The sequence below is a fragment of the Montipora foliosa genome, unplaced genomic scaffold, assembly GCF_036669935.1.
Source record: "Montipora foliosa isolate CH-2021 unplaced genomic scaffold, ASM3666993v2 scaffold_449, whole genome shotgun sequence".
In the NCBI taxonomy this organism is placed as follows: Eukaryota; Metazoa; Cnidaria; class Anthozoa; order Scleractinia; family Acroporidae; genus Montipora; species Montipora foliosa.
Window position 1 is genome coordinate 445,334 of NW_027179755.1, and position 17,167 is coordinate 462,500.

The window sequence follows — 17,167 nt, forward strand, 5'->3', positions numbered from 1 at the left end:
ATTCCCAGACTCAACGTCGTATGTGGATTGAGTTGGTTGGCTCTCTGCTCTGCACCGAGACGTTTTTCTCTGGGTACTCCGGTTTTCCCCTCTCCAAAAAAACCCAACATTTGATTTGATTTTGCGTTAATTTGTTGATTTCAGCTTACAGTGTCTCCAATTAGTGCTCCAGCGCAAAATAAACTACGTTTCCTTCCTTTCCTTTCCTTTAAGCATTTCCGTATGAAACTAACAGTTTCCAAGATGCACGCTCTCTGCGTTAATTCAACTCGGCAGCACTCTATTCTTATTTCGTGGCCACAATTCAAATGTTTTTGTTACTAATGTGTTTGCTACTGGTGATCAAATCATAACAGGCACAATAGCTGTTATTACAGTCGAGCGCACGTCTCAGCGGTGTTAGTTTCACAAGGCGCGAAAACGAGGCTTTCAGGTCAAATCAAGAATTTCGTATTGAAGGACTGTGTGATTCCTTGATTCTTGACTGTTTCGTTTGCTTTTTTCGAGTAATTTGAGGTTTGTCTGGCCTAATTTTAGTGTAGTTAAGTATGGCAAGGCACTGTAAACTATATGAATGTGTTAACTGAAGTAACAAGCCCAATTCTGCTACACAAGGGCAGCTTCCATTCAACGACTCTAGATTCCCTTCTTCTAAGAAAAACGTAAATTCTGGAAAGAACTTCACTATTTTTTCCGCATTTCTCGCGCTAAATCTCTTACTCTCCTTTATGTCGGATCGACTGTTGACCCGAAAGCCTCGGTTCCACCCGCTCTGAAACTAACACAGCTGAAACCTGGGGTCAACTGTAGTAACAGTTATTGTACATTTCTTCCATAGCTGAATCAGTTCATATTTCAATGCATTGTAATTGGATAATTTTCGAAAGATTGAAGTGATGCTCGCACTTATCAGGACAATTTAAGCAAATTTCTTATTTTGACACCAGAAAATAGTCAGGCGGCTTCAACGGGATTCGTACCCAGGCCCTTACGATGCGGGTGCAATGCTCTACCAACTAAGCTATGAAGCCACACAATTGCAATTGGAAGCAGGTCAATTTGTTGGACTCATGTGTTCCCGTGAAAGGACTGATGAAGGAAAGAAACGTTTATTTGAAGTGCGGGTAACCCGCAATCTGACAGCAATTATTGTACATTTCGTTAATTTCCATATCTGAATCAGCTCGTATTTCAATGCATTGTCATTAAAATAGTTTTTCAAATTGTTGATGCTCGCACTTAAGCAACTGTCTCATCTAGACGTACTTCAGTTGGTAAAGCATTGCATGTCCCAGTGTGCAATTTGCTCTCCATTGTGGCGGCTTTTGTATCATGTGATCTCTAGCGGCAAAATACCTATTTCCCCTTACGAGGTCTTGATAAAACTTTCTGTCTCTATTTTCAAGTAATCATCACCATTTGTGACCTTTTGTCATGTCTTTCATCCCCTTTCTTTCTGTTTTCTTTTTTTGAGTTGGGCTGTGTTCTCAGGTTCGCATTTGTCTGTCACTCTTTGTTCTGTTATCATTATCGTTATCGTTATCGTTATTATTACTGCTAATTATTATTATTATTAATTATTATTATTATTATTTATTATTATTATTATTATTATTATTATTATTATTATTATTATCAATATTAGTAGTAGTAGAAGTAGCAGTATGTACTTATGATGCTTTGCTGTCTCGTTGCGCTTTTTATTCTTCAAGAAAGAGTGCCATGATATTATCTATATGCTCCACAGGTGGTTACTACTCAGACACTCCGGCTTTTGTCAGCGACAGTTGCAAGAGGTGTCCAAATGGCACGTTTGTTCACAAAAATAAGGCACCTGGAAAAAGTTACTTTGACTGCAGTTCTTGTTCTCAAGGTTAGATACTAGAATATAGATACAATTAAACTTAATCCAGAAATTTAGGCAAAAGTCAGTAAAGTCAACAACGCACAATCGAAGACCTTTTAACATGAAAGAACAGGCATTGTCAAGAACATTTTGTCAATTATCAAACCAACAAGACTATCAAATTAAAAGGGCTTTCTTCTTCAAGCATCGACATTCAATCTCATCCCATGAGAGAAGGTGCTTACTAATTCATTGCTCAAGAGTCGACGACTGTGAAAGATACTACGCTGTCTTGATGATAAAATAAGTCCATTAGACGTAAAAAAAAAAAAATCGAACCGCTATGCTTCAATGAGCCTGTTTATCTGAAAAACATGCATACGGGTTTGAGTAAGACTTTAAGACAGGCAACATTAGAATGACTGATCTTGGCATTACTAATAACTCTTGAAAACGCTTTCAAACGACTACCACTACAAGTTGCAACTAATCTGGCTGGCCATTTCAACAAGTCTTGCAGCCGAAACGTAAAAGAATATTTAGCAACATCTTGTGCCGGACCAAACGTCGCTAGAAAGATACCAATTACTTCAAAGGTATATATCTCGCCAACAGATCAGCTATAGATTTTTTTTTCCGTGATGTCACCATTGTTATTAATATGCCAACCAAACTGGCTGTTGAAACAATAACTTCTTTTGTTCCGTGGTTGGCAAATTTGAATATCATGAATGTGACTTCAATGTTTGTAAACAAGAAATATCGCTATATGCATTAGGGAAAGTCCAAAGCAATTAAAATTTCAATAACAATATCTTAAAACAGACTGTTGACTAATTAAAGCAAAGCATCAGTGCGGTGTTGATAGATGGTATTAGTAATATCACTATGAACCTAACAAAGGGTCTGAAAGGGGGCTGCGTGTCGGTCACCAGTTAAAATTAAATCACTTTGTCGGTTGTCAGTTAAAATTTACAATCTCTGTCGGTTGTCGATAAATCTCAGTTTATGAGTGAAAATGCAAGGTAATATTCATATTCGTTATGTAATGCGCTCAGTTTGGACCTCATGATAAGTCTGGTTTGTTAACGCAATGTGATTGTTTATTTCACCTTTCTTAACAAATACCGACAAATAAGCCACTTTCGAAAATACCATAATTCTCTTTGTTTGTCTCTCCGAATTTTGCATGAGCATTGTTTTTGTTTTCTTTTGGGATTTACAATGGTCCCGAGAGAAACTGGAAACAATGCTTTATGCAAAATTTGGAGGGACGAACAAGGGAGTCTTACGATATTTTCGAAAGTGGCCTATTGCATTTATTCTACATGTGGATTTGTTTTCCTGCCGATTACAGGGCATCAAAGTAATCAAAAGAAGACAATTAGAGTATTATCTTTCTTGAAGTTATCACCCAATAAATGGTCTCCAGAGTCATAAAGACAACTGTCAATTAACCAATGGTAAACGGCTCAGCGTGCATTATTGAATTATGGTGCACGCGGGAGGTTGCTAAGCACGAGAGAAGCGTAAGAGTCGCTTCTTGAGTGCTTAGCAAACTCCCAAGTGCACCATAACTCAATAATGCACGCTCAGCCGTTTACCATTTGTTTTATAACATAATCGTTAACTCCACCCCTGCGTGTTTCGTGTGTATTTGCATAAACTCAAGTTCAGTCAATAGTCGATGTCAAGACAACTTTGCTTTCTAAAGACGACTATGAATTAACAAGACAAAATGATCAACAAACAGTTTTCCCAGTCAAAATTTTATTGGAATCAACAAGAATTTGCTCTTAGGAGAGAAAACATTTCGATTTTCTTGCGAGCGTCTTGAAAGCGATCAACCTATCGCAAACAGCGCGACTTTTCCAAGCCAAAAAAGGGACGTTACACTATTCTCGGTTTTCACATGACGTCACGACCGCCATGTTGGTGCCCTAAACAAAGAAAAGGCGGCCATGTTGGTGCCCCGACCAAATCCTCCGGGAATTTAACTCTACTATTATGCAAACGCTTCCTTTTGTCTTCGTTGAAAAACATGGCTGTTGATCACGTGACTGAAAACCAGCAATTTCAGCTTAAAAATAAATCTCAAAAAGAAAATAGACATTCCAAAACACCATTTACTTTCCCGTAGCATCATCCCTGGTCTCATAAAATCCATTTCAATTCCGCGATTCTGCTTCAATATTTGAGCAGAGTTCAGATTGTGTTTTGGAAGTCAAAGCAGTTCAAACACGAAACACTCTTTCGTCGCTTTAAGACCTTCAATCCTCCTTTTCCACTGCAGATTAATCTTTTAGGGACTATCTTTCTATTTTTAGCTCTGTAGAGGTTTACCCCTATTCTAAGAGGAGGAAAATATGTCTTGGAAAATTAGGACTGATGCGCTAGTGACAGTATTTTCTTCTTTCCACAATCTCTGAAAGTGAGATCGCACGTCAGCTGTCGTCAGCGAGGTGCACACATGGGCAAATGATAAATGACCAATTGGCCAATCAGAACGCGCCTTTTTTTTATCCAAGTTATGTTATAATACTACTTAGACTACTTACCGTCACAAGTCAAGACGCACAAATGCACGAACAGCCCTGCCGGATTGTGTAACACACGCTCTGTTGGCAAGCTTTGAATCCTCTTCCAAATCTGATTCGTCATCATCCGAATCTGTGTCATACCAGAAACCCATGACCCGGAGCCTACAGCTCCCATACTGAGCCTATGTAATGGCATTTTTACAGACCGATCTATTTTTAGACTATCTTTTCCGGGAAAAACAAAGGCAGTTCCGGTTCGGTGACCCTATGACGTCAGCTTAATTTCTTGTAATTGGTCATCGGGCTTTTTTCTTCATGGAATGGAAGTCTCTCTTCAGACTTGTTGCTTGTGAGTTGAACAGTGTAGACAGGCGGTGGCAAGGCCCCATATTTACCTTTTGTGGTCTCGCTCCTAACAGTCTGTTGGAGTACTGGCCTATAACTCTCTAACCACTCTTTAATCTGTTCTTCCATACATGATGTTATGTCCTTACTTGGTAAGGTGGTATCTATAGGTGCTATAGGAGAAAGATTAAGGCACATGGCAAATTGAGGGACAGGAGAGTACGACCGGTTTTGCGTGTAGTACTTTGCTGCCCATCTGGATGTGAACTTCCCTTTTGTCCCAAAATCCTGCGCATACTGAAGAACAGTGAATGTCTCATTCGTGGTTAATTGTCGTACAGCCTGCTCATCCCTTTTTAAAGCAAAGGCACAGATACTTGCGTCTTCCGAGGTACAGTCCCTTGTGGACCACTGGCTGCAGACTCTCCGGTCTCAACTGGTAGTGTTCCTTCACCTTATTCACAGTATCTTTTACATAGTTGTCAATCTTTATAACGTCGACGCTTTCTTGCTTCAAAGACACTCCTTCAAGTTTCATACCCTTAGAATGAATTCCAAAGGTATAGAGAAACGAGAATCTGAAGAAAAGATGGATATCGTCTCTGAGAGGCTCGTCACTATCTTCAGTTTTCCAGCGGAAAAATCTGTAACAAACAAAGTCTTGTCTACGGAGCATATCCCCTCGATTTGTTTGAATGAACATGTATCTTGTCATTTGAACAACGCTATTTCAACTTCGGATTAACAAATCCACGGTTACTAAATTTGACCTCTTGGTAAAGCCTAACCTGAGGTTATAGTTTAACCCGCTTTTGAGCAACCGGGCCCTGAACGTTACTCTGAATACATCAAACTCTGCAGCACATAAAAACGACCAAAACCAACACGTACCGTTAATTAAGCTCACTGATGACTTCATCGGATATCAAATTTGGCAAGTTGCCATTGTCCATCTGTGACTATTTATATAGAAAAGCTCTCGCATTTACCAGCAGAGGATTATGCCAGGTGAACTAGCTTCAATAAGAACCCGCCAATTCACTGATGAAAGGCTTGTTCCTTCACTCCTAAAAATTTTCCGTTAGATGTGTTATTGTTTTTTTTTTGGTTTTTTTTTTTTCACTCAAGGACTCCTTGATGTTTTGATATGTCCACTGGAACGATTGCCACTTCTTCACCTTTTCGAAAGAAACTTAAGATCACTTTTATAATTCCACTCATGACTCGGCCGCATGGAAATACAACGTACAGGCACAACAGTCGGAACAGGTAGTGAAAATACTGCAGTACAAATGCAGCCCTCGATTACAAGCCACTGTTCGGAAAATGAGCCTGCGTTCCTCCTCGAAAAGGAGGAGAAACAGTGGCGCTTACCATTTAAGCGGAACTTTCGGTGACAATATTTTGACAGATGGCACTGGACATTCCCTACCGAAGAAATGAGAAACGGAATGAGCCGTTCCAGTTGTGAATCTATTTGCGAATGCCGTAATAGTCTTGGTACAAATAAATGTGGCGGCCAATGCCCGAATCCTCGCATCGGAGCCTGGTTGTAGTGGTAAAAACAAATGGTACAGAAATGTCCGGTCGTTTCGATAAAAATGGCAAGCGCCTCAGGTTATCTCTGGTGAAATAGAGCCCACCAAAGGATTAACATTTCATAAACTAGAAGCAAAGCATACAAAATACTATTGACATGTTTAAAAAAATCATTGCGCATTATTTCCAAATACAGACATCCCCACACTGCCACACCATGTCACTTGTCGGTTTTCCTGTCAGTAATCGGTAATTGTCGGCCGTCAGTTTTATTTATCGCCGTTGGTCGCTAATCGGTTAACACCATTCAGACGCTCTAACCAAAGAAGTAGTGGTTTTAGAGATTCTCTTGTATGCTTCTCGAAACGGTTCACCGGAGATCATTTCTCTAACAATGCACGAAAAAACGGATTTACACCAAATTTGCACAGAGCAAATATAATGCAAACATATATTTACTCTAGAGCAAACCTGTAGCAAACATGGTAAATGCCGCATTTGCTACTATATTCACACAGGTGTGAAAATATGGTGCAAATGTGGTATTTACCACGTTTGCTACAGGTTTGCTCTAGAGTAAACATATGTTTGCATTATATTTGCGTTGTGCAAATTTGGTGAAAATCCAATTTTTTCGTGCAGTGTATATAAACATTATCAAGAGGCCAATAAGATGCAATCTTTTCGCTTTCGTTTTCAAATGAACACATCATGGTCAATGTTTGAGTTCTGCCAAAAAGCCTCTCAGACATGATGGCCTAATCTAATTAAGTGGCAAGTACATTACAATTCTTGCCAGATAAATAGAAGAACGATTTGCCGGCATTGAAAAAAAGATTTTTTGCCAGATATTAAAAAAAAATGCATGCCCCACACAATTATACAAAACATTCAGGCCCGGTTGTTCGAAAGCCGATTAACTTAATCCAGGATTAGCGTAAATTTTTGTTTCATGTTTTCAACTTTTTGGTGAAAGTTTCTTTTGTTGATTTTTGTTTTTCAAGGTTGACTTCTTCTAATGTAAAGTTTTGCCGAATATCAGCATTGAACAGCAGAGTAGGGAACAGGGAGTAGAGAAATAAACTCCTTGGTTATTTTTTAATTTGGGATTACCGTTAATCGGCTTTTGAACAACTGGGTCCAGCAGACGAGGAAATCTCGGAATGAGGCTAGTCGTAAGCAGCTCTTTAAGTTTTACGATTTCCAATAGAAACCAACAAGGAAAGAAAACAACTCTAAGGCCCAAAGGCCAAGTCAAAACTAGATTTGTTGATCAACTTCATGGAGCATTCATTGTCTCAGCAAAAGAAATTTGATGAAAAATCGAGAGTTCCATACCTTTTTTGTATCTTTTCTTTCACGGCTTTCCTAACGTTTCTAACTTGTCATTTGAAGACTCTCATATCTCGACCGCTTTAGTGATTCATAGTGCCAGAGAAATATGAAGTTGTACCCGAGACGAAATGGAACTCTAGGAGTCAGGATGACATGCATGGTCAGGATGACATGATCATAGACAACGCTTCCCACCACTGCAATCGTATGTGGACTGAAACCTGACTCGACGGTTTTGCTCTGGGAGGTCCGGTTTTCCTCCCTCTCTTGCCAAAATCGACTCGCAGGTTCTTTTCCCCTATTTTAAAAGGAAGCCCTTTTTTACCCTCATTTATTATATGACACTTAAAGCTGTCAAAAGTTACAAAAGATGAAAGTGTCTGGGTAACTCTTTAAAAGCAGTCAAAAATTGTAGTAAAACGATATTGATTAATTTGTAAAACAGAAGTCTTTCATACATTGGTATATTCCAGAGGATTCAGTGGTAGTATCGTGCAATGTTCCAAAACAGTTTCTTAGATCTTGCATTGCCTTGAGTTCAGTTTTTCGGTAAAAGATGTAAACAGCATAAAAGGCCTGGTGCAAAATATAGATTTGTTAATATGAATGAATTATAATAACCGTTTATAGACACCACGGAAAAGATAAGATAACAAAATTAAACTATCTTTCGTCATTTTTTTTTACTAATAAATGAATAAATAAGTTAATTGCGCTGTTTTATTTTTCTCAGGGACGGATACATATTCGTTTGCTGGATTTCGGGCATGTTACTGTCTGAATGGATATTTTCGAAGGCACATGTTTGAAGGCTGTGAGTCATGTGAACATCGACCCGGCTTAAAATGCGAAAATGGCACAGTTAGTCTTAAACCGGGTTACTGGTGGAAATGGGAGAACGATACAAACAAAGAACTTTACAAATCCTTCAGCGACTTCTTACAGCGGAATGCTTCTGTTGGAAACCAATCTATCATCGAGTACCGATACCCTCTTCCTCAAGAATATAGATGTCCAAGACCGGAATCATGTCTGGGAGGTATGAACTCCACATGTTTTGCTGGATATAAAGGACCATTGTGTGAAGTGTGTAGTTTTGGATATTACAAACAGTTCAAGACATGCAAAGAGTGCCCCTCAACAGCATGGATGATAGCACAGCTTTCCGTCATAGCAGCAGTAGTTATTATAATCGCTGTGGTTGTGGTTTGGAGAAGCAGGAAACAAGCCAAGAAGAAACAAGAGCGCTTCTTAGTTGACATAATTCTTGGAAAAGTAAAAATTGTTATCGGTTTCTACCAGGTAACATTTGGAGTTCTCGATGCATTTGCATACATCAAATGGCCAGACTCTCTCGAGTTTATTGGGAAATATTCTGAGATATTACAGCTAAATATTATCCAGATTGCTCCTATCCACTGTCTCTTTCCAGGTCTAAAAGTCAATGCTTTTGTAAGATTGTTTACTGTTCTCGGTATCAATGCTGCAGTCATCATTTTAGCATTTATTATTTATGGCATTAGGAAGGTCTTATTAAGCAGAAAGACCTTCCCGAGTCAAGTGGAAAAAGTGAGGAAAATTTCCGAAACAAAGCAGTTGGTCTACAGAACAGTCTTTTTTTTCCTTTACCTAACCTATCTAAGCACCTGCTCCAAGACAGCACATGTTCTTCCCCTTGCCTGTCGAACACTGTGCCTTGACGAAAAACATGAAAAGTGCGATACGTTTCTAAAAGTTGACTTTAATGTCAAGTGTTCCAGCCAAGAATTCCGACGATCTGTGATTGTTGCATATTGTAGTGTTTTGTACATCGTGTTTCTACCTCTGGCTGTCTTGGTAGTTCTGTGGAGGCACCAAAGGTCATTGAAGAAACATGGCGACCGAGCCGACGATGAATCCACACATTCCCAGCATTCAATTCCAGAAATTGTCACAGGATTACACTTTTTATTCGCAAATTACAACACTCACACATGGTATTGGGAACTTGTTGAAACGGCTCGAAAGGTGACATTAACTTCAGGCATTATCCTGATAGGAGGTGAGAGCAGAGCCTACGTTGGGTTAGCATGTGTTATGTCAGGTCTCTATGGTATGTTCTTTGCGTACAAGCGGCCAATGGCGGATCCATTTGAGAACAGCCTGATGCTTTCTTCCCTTGCCGTCACATTCGTCAATCTCGCAATAGGTGTTGTCAGTAGAATACCAGCGGAGACCACAAAATCCTCGCTGGAATCATACGTGGACCATATCATGTTCAACGCATTGGTATTTGGAGCAAATTTTCTCGTTATTGCAATTCTTGTGGGTAAGTATTTTGTTCGTTCGTATTTAAACTTAAATCAAAGAGAGTTGGGAACGCGTGGCATGACTTCATCTGATTGGTTAAAAATGGTGACCCTTTGTTTGTTTCGCGCGCAAGGTGAATCTAAAATAAATCAATTTGTGACAGTGCTGGGCAAGATCACAAAGTGATAAATCAACATTATTTTCTAATTCAATCTTGTGCCAGAAATTCGGACCTCTATGGTTGCCTTTGACTTTTCTGATATGAACAACCATCCTCTTAACTAGGTCACTATATTGTAACAATGAACTTTCTTTTTTATTCGTCAAATTTAAGCATGGTGTGCACATCATTGGGCAAAGTAAATAGTCCCACTCCCCGCCCTCTCGGAGATCAAAGAAAATAAAAAAAAATAAAAAAAAGGAATTGGGACCGCAAAGTACAAACCGATTCTACGTCTTAATCGTGCGTGGTATCTTCCAAATAAAGTGTACTGCTGTATGTTAGGGTAAGGGCTAAGGTTAGAGTTCGTGACTGATTCTGCCATGTTTTTTTCAGGGACATGACAACTGATTTTCCCGGGAAAGGGTATTCTAAAAATAAACTTATTTGTGACTTTGCTGGGGAGCCCATTCATGCTATAACAACACTCTTATCTAATTTCCTCTTCTTTAGCATCAGAAATATCTGTTTGCTTATTACTTTCCATCTTGTGGTATAACAAAGATTCATTGAGTTGCAATGTCAAAGTGAAATTTTCAACTTATGGACGGTGACAACTATTGTTATCGCGCATACGTTCTGCGCATCTCGAGATACTCGGATTTTGCATGGGTGGTGTCTATTAATACAGGGATATTTTTGCGCAGTTCAAAACTATGCGGAAAAAGCAGAACTTAGCAAATTCTCTTGGTATCCAAAAAGAAAATTGGGGGTAACCACGCATTTTTCAGAGACAATTAAGCTTTAATTTGGAAAAAAAACTTCATACATTGCTTTGCATTTCAAGCTTTTTACAAATATTCTTGATAAAATTATCTTCGAAAAATGCGTGGTTACCCCCAATTTTCTCTTTGGATTTCAATAACACTTGTCAAGCTCTTGGTTTCCCGCATATTCATTAAACCGGGCAAAAATACCGTTGAATTAGTAGACACCTTCCTTAAATTTAGCAAACTCAATCAAAGAGGTTAGCTAGGTGGCAAAGCTCAACTATGCTTTGTGTTCTTTTTTAAACCATCATACGAGTTGCGTTTACTGAAACAAAGTAAGTTCTTCTGAAAATTTTCACTCAATTTCGATCGAAAACACTTCAGCATCTTACAATGTGATTGGAATACAGTGACACGAACAAACATCCGGGCCTTTACAACCACTGAAAAAAAAACAGTCAGGCGAAATACGCATTTTGCAAAGTACCAAGCTCCGTTGTTGGGCTTCTCGTTCACTTGCGATACCATACAAACATATTCACTTCCTTTTTTTTCTTCTTTTTTTTAGTCCAGTACGGCAGGTATTTTTTCCGCTTTATCAAAGAGTGGCGCAAAAATCCACAATGGTCTCTTTCGTGTTGCCTGGCGTTGCTTTTGCCTCTTAATGAACTCCAGACCGAAATACGAGGAATGACAGGGAAAAATTTGCTGAACGAACAAGTGCAAACTGGTAAGTTTAACGTGCCATCAGTATCTAGCACGTTAAAGGAGAGTGGAGCAGTAAGCTTTGAACTTGTTACTATTCATGAGCAGCCGGAAGAGTCAACTGAACCTCAATCAGTCAACTTTGGCTTTGAAAAAAGCGACAACAGTGGCCTTGAAGAAGAAGATGCTGACAAAGTGGCATTTGACGCAAGAAAAGAGAGTGGAGCAGTAACCTTTGCACTTGCTACTATTCATAAGCAGCCAAAAGAGTCAGCTGAACCTCGATCAGTCAACTTTGGCTTTGAAGGAAGCGACAACGGTGGCCTTGAGGAAGACGATGCTGACAAAGTGGCATTTGACGCAAGAAAGGAGAGTGGAGCAGTAACTTTTACACTTGCTACAATTCATAAGCAGCCAAAAGAGTCAGCTGAACCTCGATCAGTCAACTTTGGCTTTGAAGAAAGCGACAACGGTGGCCTTGAAGAAGAAGATGCTGACAAAGTGGCATTTGACGCAAGAAAGGAGAGTGGAGCAGTAACCTTTGAACTTGCTACTATTCATGAGCAGCCAAAAGAGTCAGCTGAACGTCGATCAGTCAACTTTGGCTTTAAAGAAAGCGACAACGATGGCCTTGAAGAAGGAGATGCTGACAAAGTGGCATTTGACGCAAGAAAGGAGAGTGGAGCAGTGACCTTTACACTTGTTACTATTCATGAGCAGCCGAAAGAGTCAGTTGAACGTCGATCAGTCAACTTTGGCTTTGAAGAAAGCGACAACGGTGGCCTTGAGGAAGAAGATGCTGACAAAGTGGCATTTGACGCAAGAAAGGAGAGTGGAGCAGTAACCTTTGCACTTGCTACGATTCATGAGCAGCCAAAAGAGTCAGCTGAACCTCGATCAGTCAACTTTGGCTTTGAAGAAAGCGACAACGGTGGCCTTGAAGAAGAAGATGCTGACAAAGTGGCATTTGACGCAAGAAAGGAGAGTGGAGCAGTAACCTTTGCACTTGCTACTATTCATGAGCAGCCAAAAGAGTCAGCTGAACGTCGATCAGTCAACTTTGGCTTTGAAGAAAGCGACAACGATGGCCTTGAAGAAGGAGATGCTGACAAAGTGGCATTTGACGCAAGAAAGGAGAGTGGAGCAGTGACCTTTACACTTGTTACTATTCATGAGCAGCCGAAAGAGTCAGTTGAACGTCGATCAGTCAACTTTGGCTTTGAAGAAAGCGACAACTGTGGCCTTGAGGAAGAAGATGCTGACAAAGTGGCATTTGACGCAAGAAAGGAGAGTGGAGCAGTAACCTTTGCACTTGCTACGATTCATGAGCAGCCAAAAGAGTCAGCTGAACCTCGATCAGTCAACTTTGGCTTTGAAGAAAGCGACAACGGTGGCCTTGAAGAAGGAGATGCTGACAAAGTGGCATTTGACACAAGGAAGAAGCTGGATCATCACGCAAACCCGAGAGCGACATTCGATACTCATTTCTGACTGGCTTGTTTGGAGTATTTACTGGACTGACTGAAGATTATCGCTGACAACGGCATTCTTTAGTAGAAATATAGAACCTTAAGTCTTTCAATAATGTAACCTGGCAGCATATGATTATCTTATTTGATCGTGAAATCGTTATCAGGAATAGAACATAAAAGATTACCTCATCTTAAGTCTCAAGATTTGAAATTCGTCACGGCACATTCCTTTAATTTATTCCCCCCCCCCCCACCCCCTCTAAATCTCGTATCGCGAGTTCCTTACCAGGTAGTAATATAAAGATAAAATGAACATTCAACTGATGACAACATAAAGTTGTCACGGGAGGCAGATCGCGGGAAAAAAAGTCACTGTGAATGACACGGATCGCATTCTTCCAAAAACAATCACCAAAGCAAGGATTGACATGAACCGATCACCAACCTGCCGTGTGCAACTTATACTGATACACAGCTAGTCGACAACATAAACCCACAGTATAACTGTGAGCATAGCCTTGAGACAAGTAATGAACGACGTTCAAGAGTCTTTTATTGAGTTCATTTACATGTTAAAATAATTAAACGTAAATAGTTTCAGATTTTATAAGCAAAGGAATTTTTTGAAAGAAGTAAAGGTGTTTGATCTCCTGTGCGACCAGTTGTTCCTGGAGGCCCAGTCAGTGTGCCAGACTGGTTGAAGGCTCAGCGTTGTCGCTTTGCTGTTTTCCAAGACAGGAAACTTTGCTCCGCACTGTCTATTCTCACTCAGGTGTACAGATGGTCGCCTGAGACATATTGCAGGGGACGAGCATGCTTCGGTTTAGTGTTCTGTCAAGGGGTGAGTAGCAATAGTCTCAGTCGCTTCAAACTACAGAAATCGGGATAAGCTCCATCAGTGTGAACCCTCGGGGCTTGAGAGCGACTTCGCTTTGCCTTGCATATATAGCCACAACCATGATGTATACTAATCTGGAGAATATCGTACTTTACAAGAATCTAATAATCTGGAGCATTCAGTTGTTATGTTCTGATCAATGAACAAGCTCAGGAGTAGACAAAGTCAGCAGTTTAGTTTAGTAAATGAAAGGGAAAGCAATGCGTGTGCAGCACCATGTCATCTCAAAAAATTAATTAAGTTATTTCATTGTACGAACACGATTAAGCCTTCCAAAAATGGAATCATGTACACTTGTGTTGACGAAGAGACTCGGTGGTGAAGATGGACTCTCCTGATTATGGTCTGCTAACTTGTACAGATATCAAACACAATGATTTGCACAATTTATTGCTATGCATGGTTATGCCTTCTTAACTTTACTTAAACTTATCGTTGAAGACCTTTGGAACTTACAATTAAAAGCTTTTTAAGCTGGTAAGCTGCCAAAATGTAGCTTTATAATACTTAAAAGACCTTGGTAGTGACTGAATGCATGATAGTCTATACCCCATACTTTTGTTTTTAAAATTGCTATATATTTTAGTAGTTTAGTTTGTATCTTGTGATGTTGCCTGGTAGCTGCTTAGTCTCAATAAAAGAATGCCGGATTCATTGAAGTAAGAAAGATAATTTTCTTTAACTTAAAACAAATCATCTTATACTTCAAAGGCCTTGAGCGAGATTTTTCATTTCCTGGAGTTCTCAATAATAATACCACGTGAGATGGGGAAGTTGAAACTTAGGCATTAAGGCAAAAAAAATGGGATAGAGCGGGTTAGGGGATCCTTGGTAGTATGCCTCCAGGCTTGATTAAAAAGGCAAAGATAAAAAAGAAGGGAAAATATGAATGATAATAGAGACATTAAGATACCCCGAAATCGGTTTACGGGTAACGGGTAGCGCCATATCTTTTTCAATTTGCAATGACGAAATTGATCTTACCCGATAGACCCAGCCGTTTTTCTGGGTTAAAAACCAGTTTACCCTTAGAAGAGTTACGAGTAGCGACAGAGGAGACATGATGGAGAAACGAGTAAGTTTTTATCATCGGAGTACTTTCTAAACAGAAAACATTCGTAAGGACGAATTTTGGATATATTTGATAGCCTTTCTTAAAGAATTCAGTGAACTTATTTCTGAAGAAGAAGAAGAAGAAGAAGAGCAACCTTGCTGCCCAGCCGGCCATCTTCAGTTTGTAAACTACCGTTACCAATCCCCGCTCGTTAATTAACTCTACGGTTATGGCTGCATGGAACTTTTACTTAAACGGGTACACTACCCGTACCCGTATACCCGTATATGTTGCAGGTAAAATCCGCTTTCAGGTTGAATCAGTTTAAACCTAGGCTAAATTAATGGAATTATGCACTCAACCTAGCTTAACCCCTCGTCTCTCTCTCCTAAAAAGGATATTTATATCAAACATATCATACATTTTTATTTGCCCTCGGATTTTTAGAGTAGCTTGGTGTAGCTAATATCTCGAGCATTTACCCTCCCAACCATGATACACCACAGAAGACAGACCACAACACCGGGAACTACATGCCCTCCTCGAGCTCTGTATTACGCATCTCAACACATCTTAATCTTTGGTGTCATCTTATCGGTTTCTGCATTCGTACACTTATTAATTCAGTGTCAACATTACAACATAGTAAGGGAACAAAGAACTGCACTTATCGGTACTCGAACTCGCACCTCCAGATCTGTAGTACTGTGTCTTCACCACTACACTAAAACGACGAACACGCTCAACCCAGCAAAGTTCTTTTCATTATTTACTTCTCAATGATTGGTCAATTAATAACTATGTTTATGTTATGTTTTAAATTATCAATATCTCTATGTCTATAGAACAGATTGACATCATCAGCAAATCGGTGAATTCAAGAATTTTTGAGCAATGATAAAAATCATTAATGTATAAAGGAAACAAAATTGGCCCGAGAACTGATCCTTGAGGAATACCACAAGGGACTGTGACAAGATCAGATGTTACACCATTTACTGTGACTATTTGTTCACGGTTTTTGAGAATAGGTGTCGCCAGGTTGTTACAGAGGGTTGTTATTCTATACGGATTTTATCCTTTTTGCGCACGTTTCTACAACGGGGCATAAAATGTCGAAAAGGGTATCATGCTTAAAACGGTACAGACGCATAAACTGTCCCATTATGCAACACGCAGTTCATCGGTAACAAACAGCTTGTCTATGGTTTCAAGTGCTGCTGTTAACAATTTGACAAGGTATAAGATTTCACCCCTCGACTTCATGCTAAATGGACTTAAGAAAAAACAGTAAAGGGTTACAACGGGAAAATGATGCATTTCAATCACCAACATACATAACGAAACTGTAATTTTGTCATTTCAAAATTGTTGTTTTTTTGTTATTTTTGTTATTTTGGCGAGTATTTGCAATGAGGCATTTGCCAAAATGGCAGAAATGAAGAAAATACATCGTATTTGCAGGATTATGATAAATTTTTGTCTAGTCATTTTTGAAAAAAAAAACACGACGGCCCTCAACAATCTCTATTTAAAAGACAACCACATGTCCTGTGCAATATTGAAACTTCAGCTGCGTTCTTCGGCATAGTTAAGCAAACAGACTCTCAGTAATGCTCTACGAACACCCATAACAGCGTGATAAGCAACACTACAAGCTACCGGTAAGTTACTACATTTTATAATTAATGCGTGCCAAAAAGGTGCAAGAATAGAATAGGTGTAACAAATCTCAACGTGAGTGGAATTATGGAAAAACTGGACAAATGAGAGCGTGTTTTAAGGCGTGCTGAAAAGGATGGGAGACCAGCATTGATGTAACACAACTCAAAGTAAATGAAATTATAGAAAAATTTGACAAATGAAAGCGTATTTTAAGGCGTGCCGAAAAGGGTGCGAAAACCGCAATGATATAACACAACTCAAAGTAAATGGAATCATACAGAAATTGGACAAATGAGAGCGTTTTTTAAGGCGTGCCGAAAAGGGTGCGAGAACAGCAATTATTTAACACATCTCAAAGTAAATAGAATTATACAAAAATTGGATAAATGAGAGCGTATTTTTAGGTTCCCGAAAAGATTGCGAGAACAGCACTGATGTAACACAACTTAAAGTAAATGGAATTATACAAAAATTGGACAAATGAGAGTACATTATTACATTTTTTTAATAAAAATAACAAAATACAGGAGGCAAAGGTCCAACTCAAAG

The 17,167-nt window shown here is 39.4% G+C and overlaps 2 protein-coding genes across 2 annotated transcripts in view; both read left to right on the forward strand.

Annotated features, from left to right (window-relative positions):
• Positions 1-17,167, forward strand: part of LOC137989270 (nitric oxide synthase 3-like) — a 212,883-nt gene that overhangs the window by 181,529 nt on the left and 14,187 nt on the right. The gene's annotated exons all lie outside the window — the stretch shown is intronic.
• Positions 1,766-13,020, forward strand: LOC137989254 (uncharacterized). The gene is made up of 5 exons (XM_068835090.1): positions 1,766-1,873; positions 8,339-9,913; positions 11,393-11,757; positions 12,250-12,410; positions 12,606-13,020. Exons 2-5 carry the CDS (start codon positions 8,407-8,409, stop codon positions 13,018-13,020), a joined length of 2,448 nt encoding a protein of 815 aa, XP_068691191.1. The 5' UTR covers positions 1,766-1,873; positions 8,339-8,406.

Excerpts from the sequence above, each read along its gene's own strand:
- LOC137989254 (XM_068835090.1), top strand. The coding sequence starts at position 8,407 with ATGTTTGAAGGCTGTGAGTCATGTGAACATCGACCCGGCTTAAAATGC. Across the intron at positions 9,914-11,392 it reads CGTTATTGCAATTCTTGTGG|TCCAGTACGGCAGGTATTTT; the intron begins GTAAGTATTTTG and ends TCTTTTTTTTAG. Across the intron at positions 12,411-12,605 it reads ATTCATGAGCAGCCAAAAGA|CGACAACGATGGCCTTGAAG; the intron begins GTCAGCTGAACC and ends CTTTGAAGAAAG.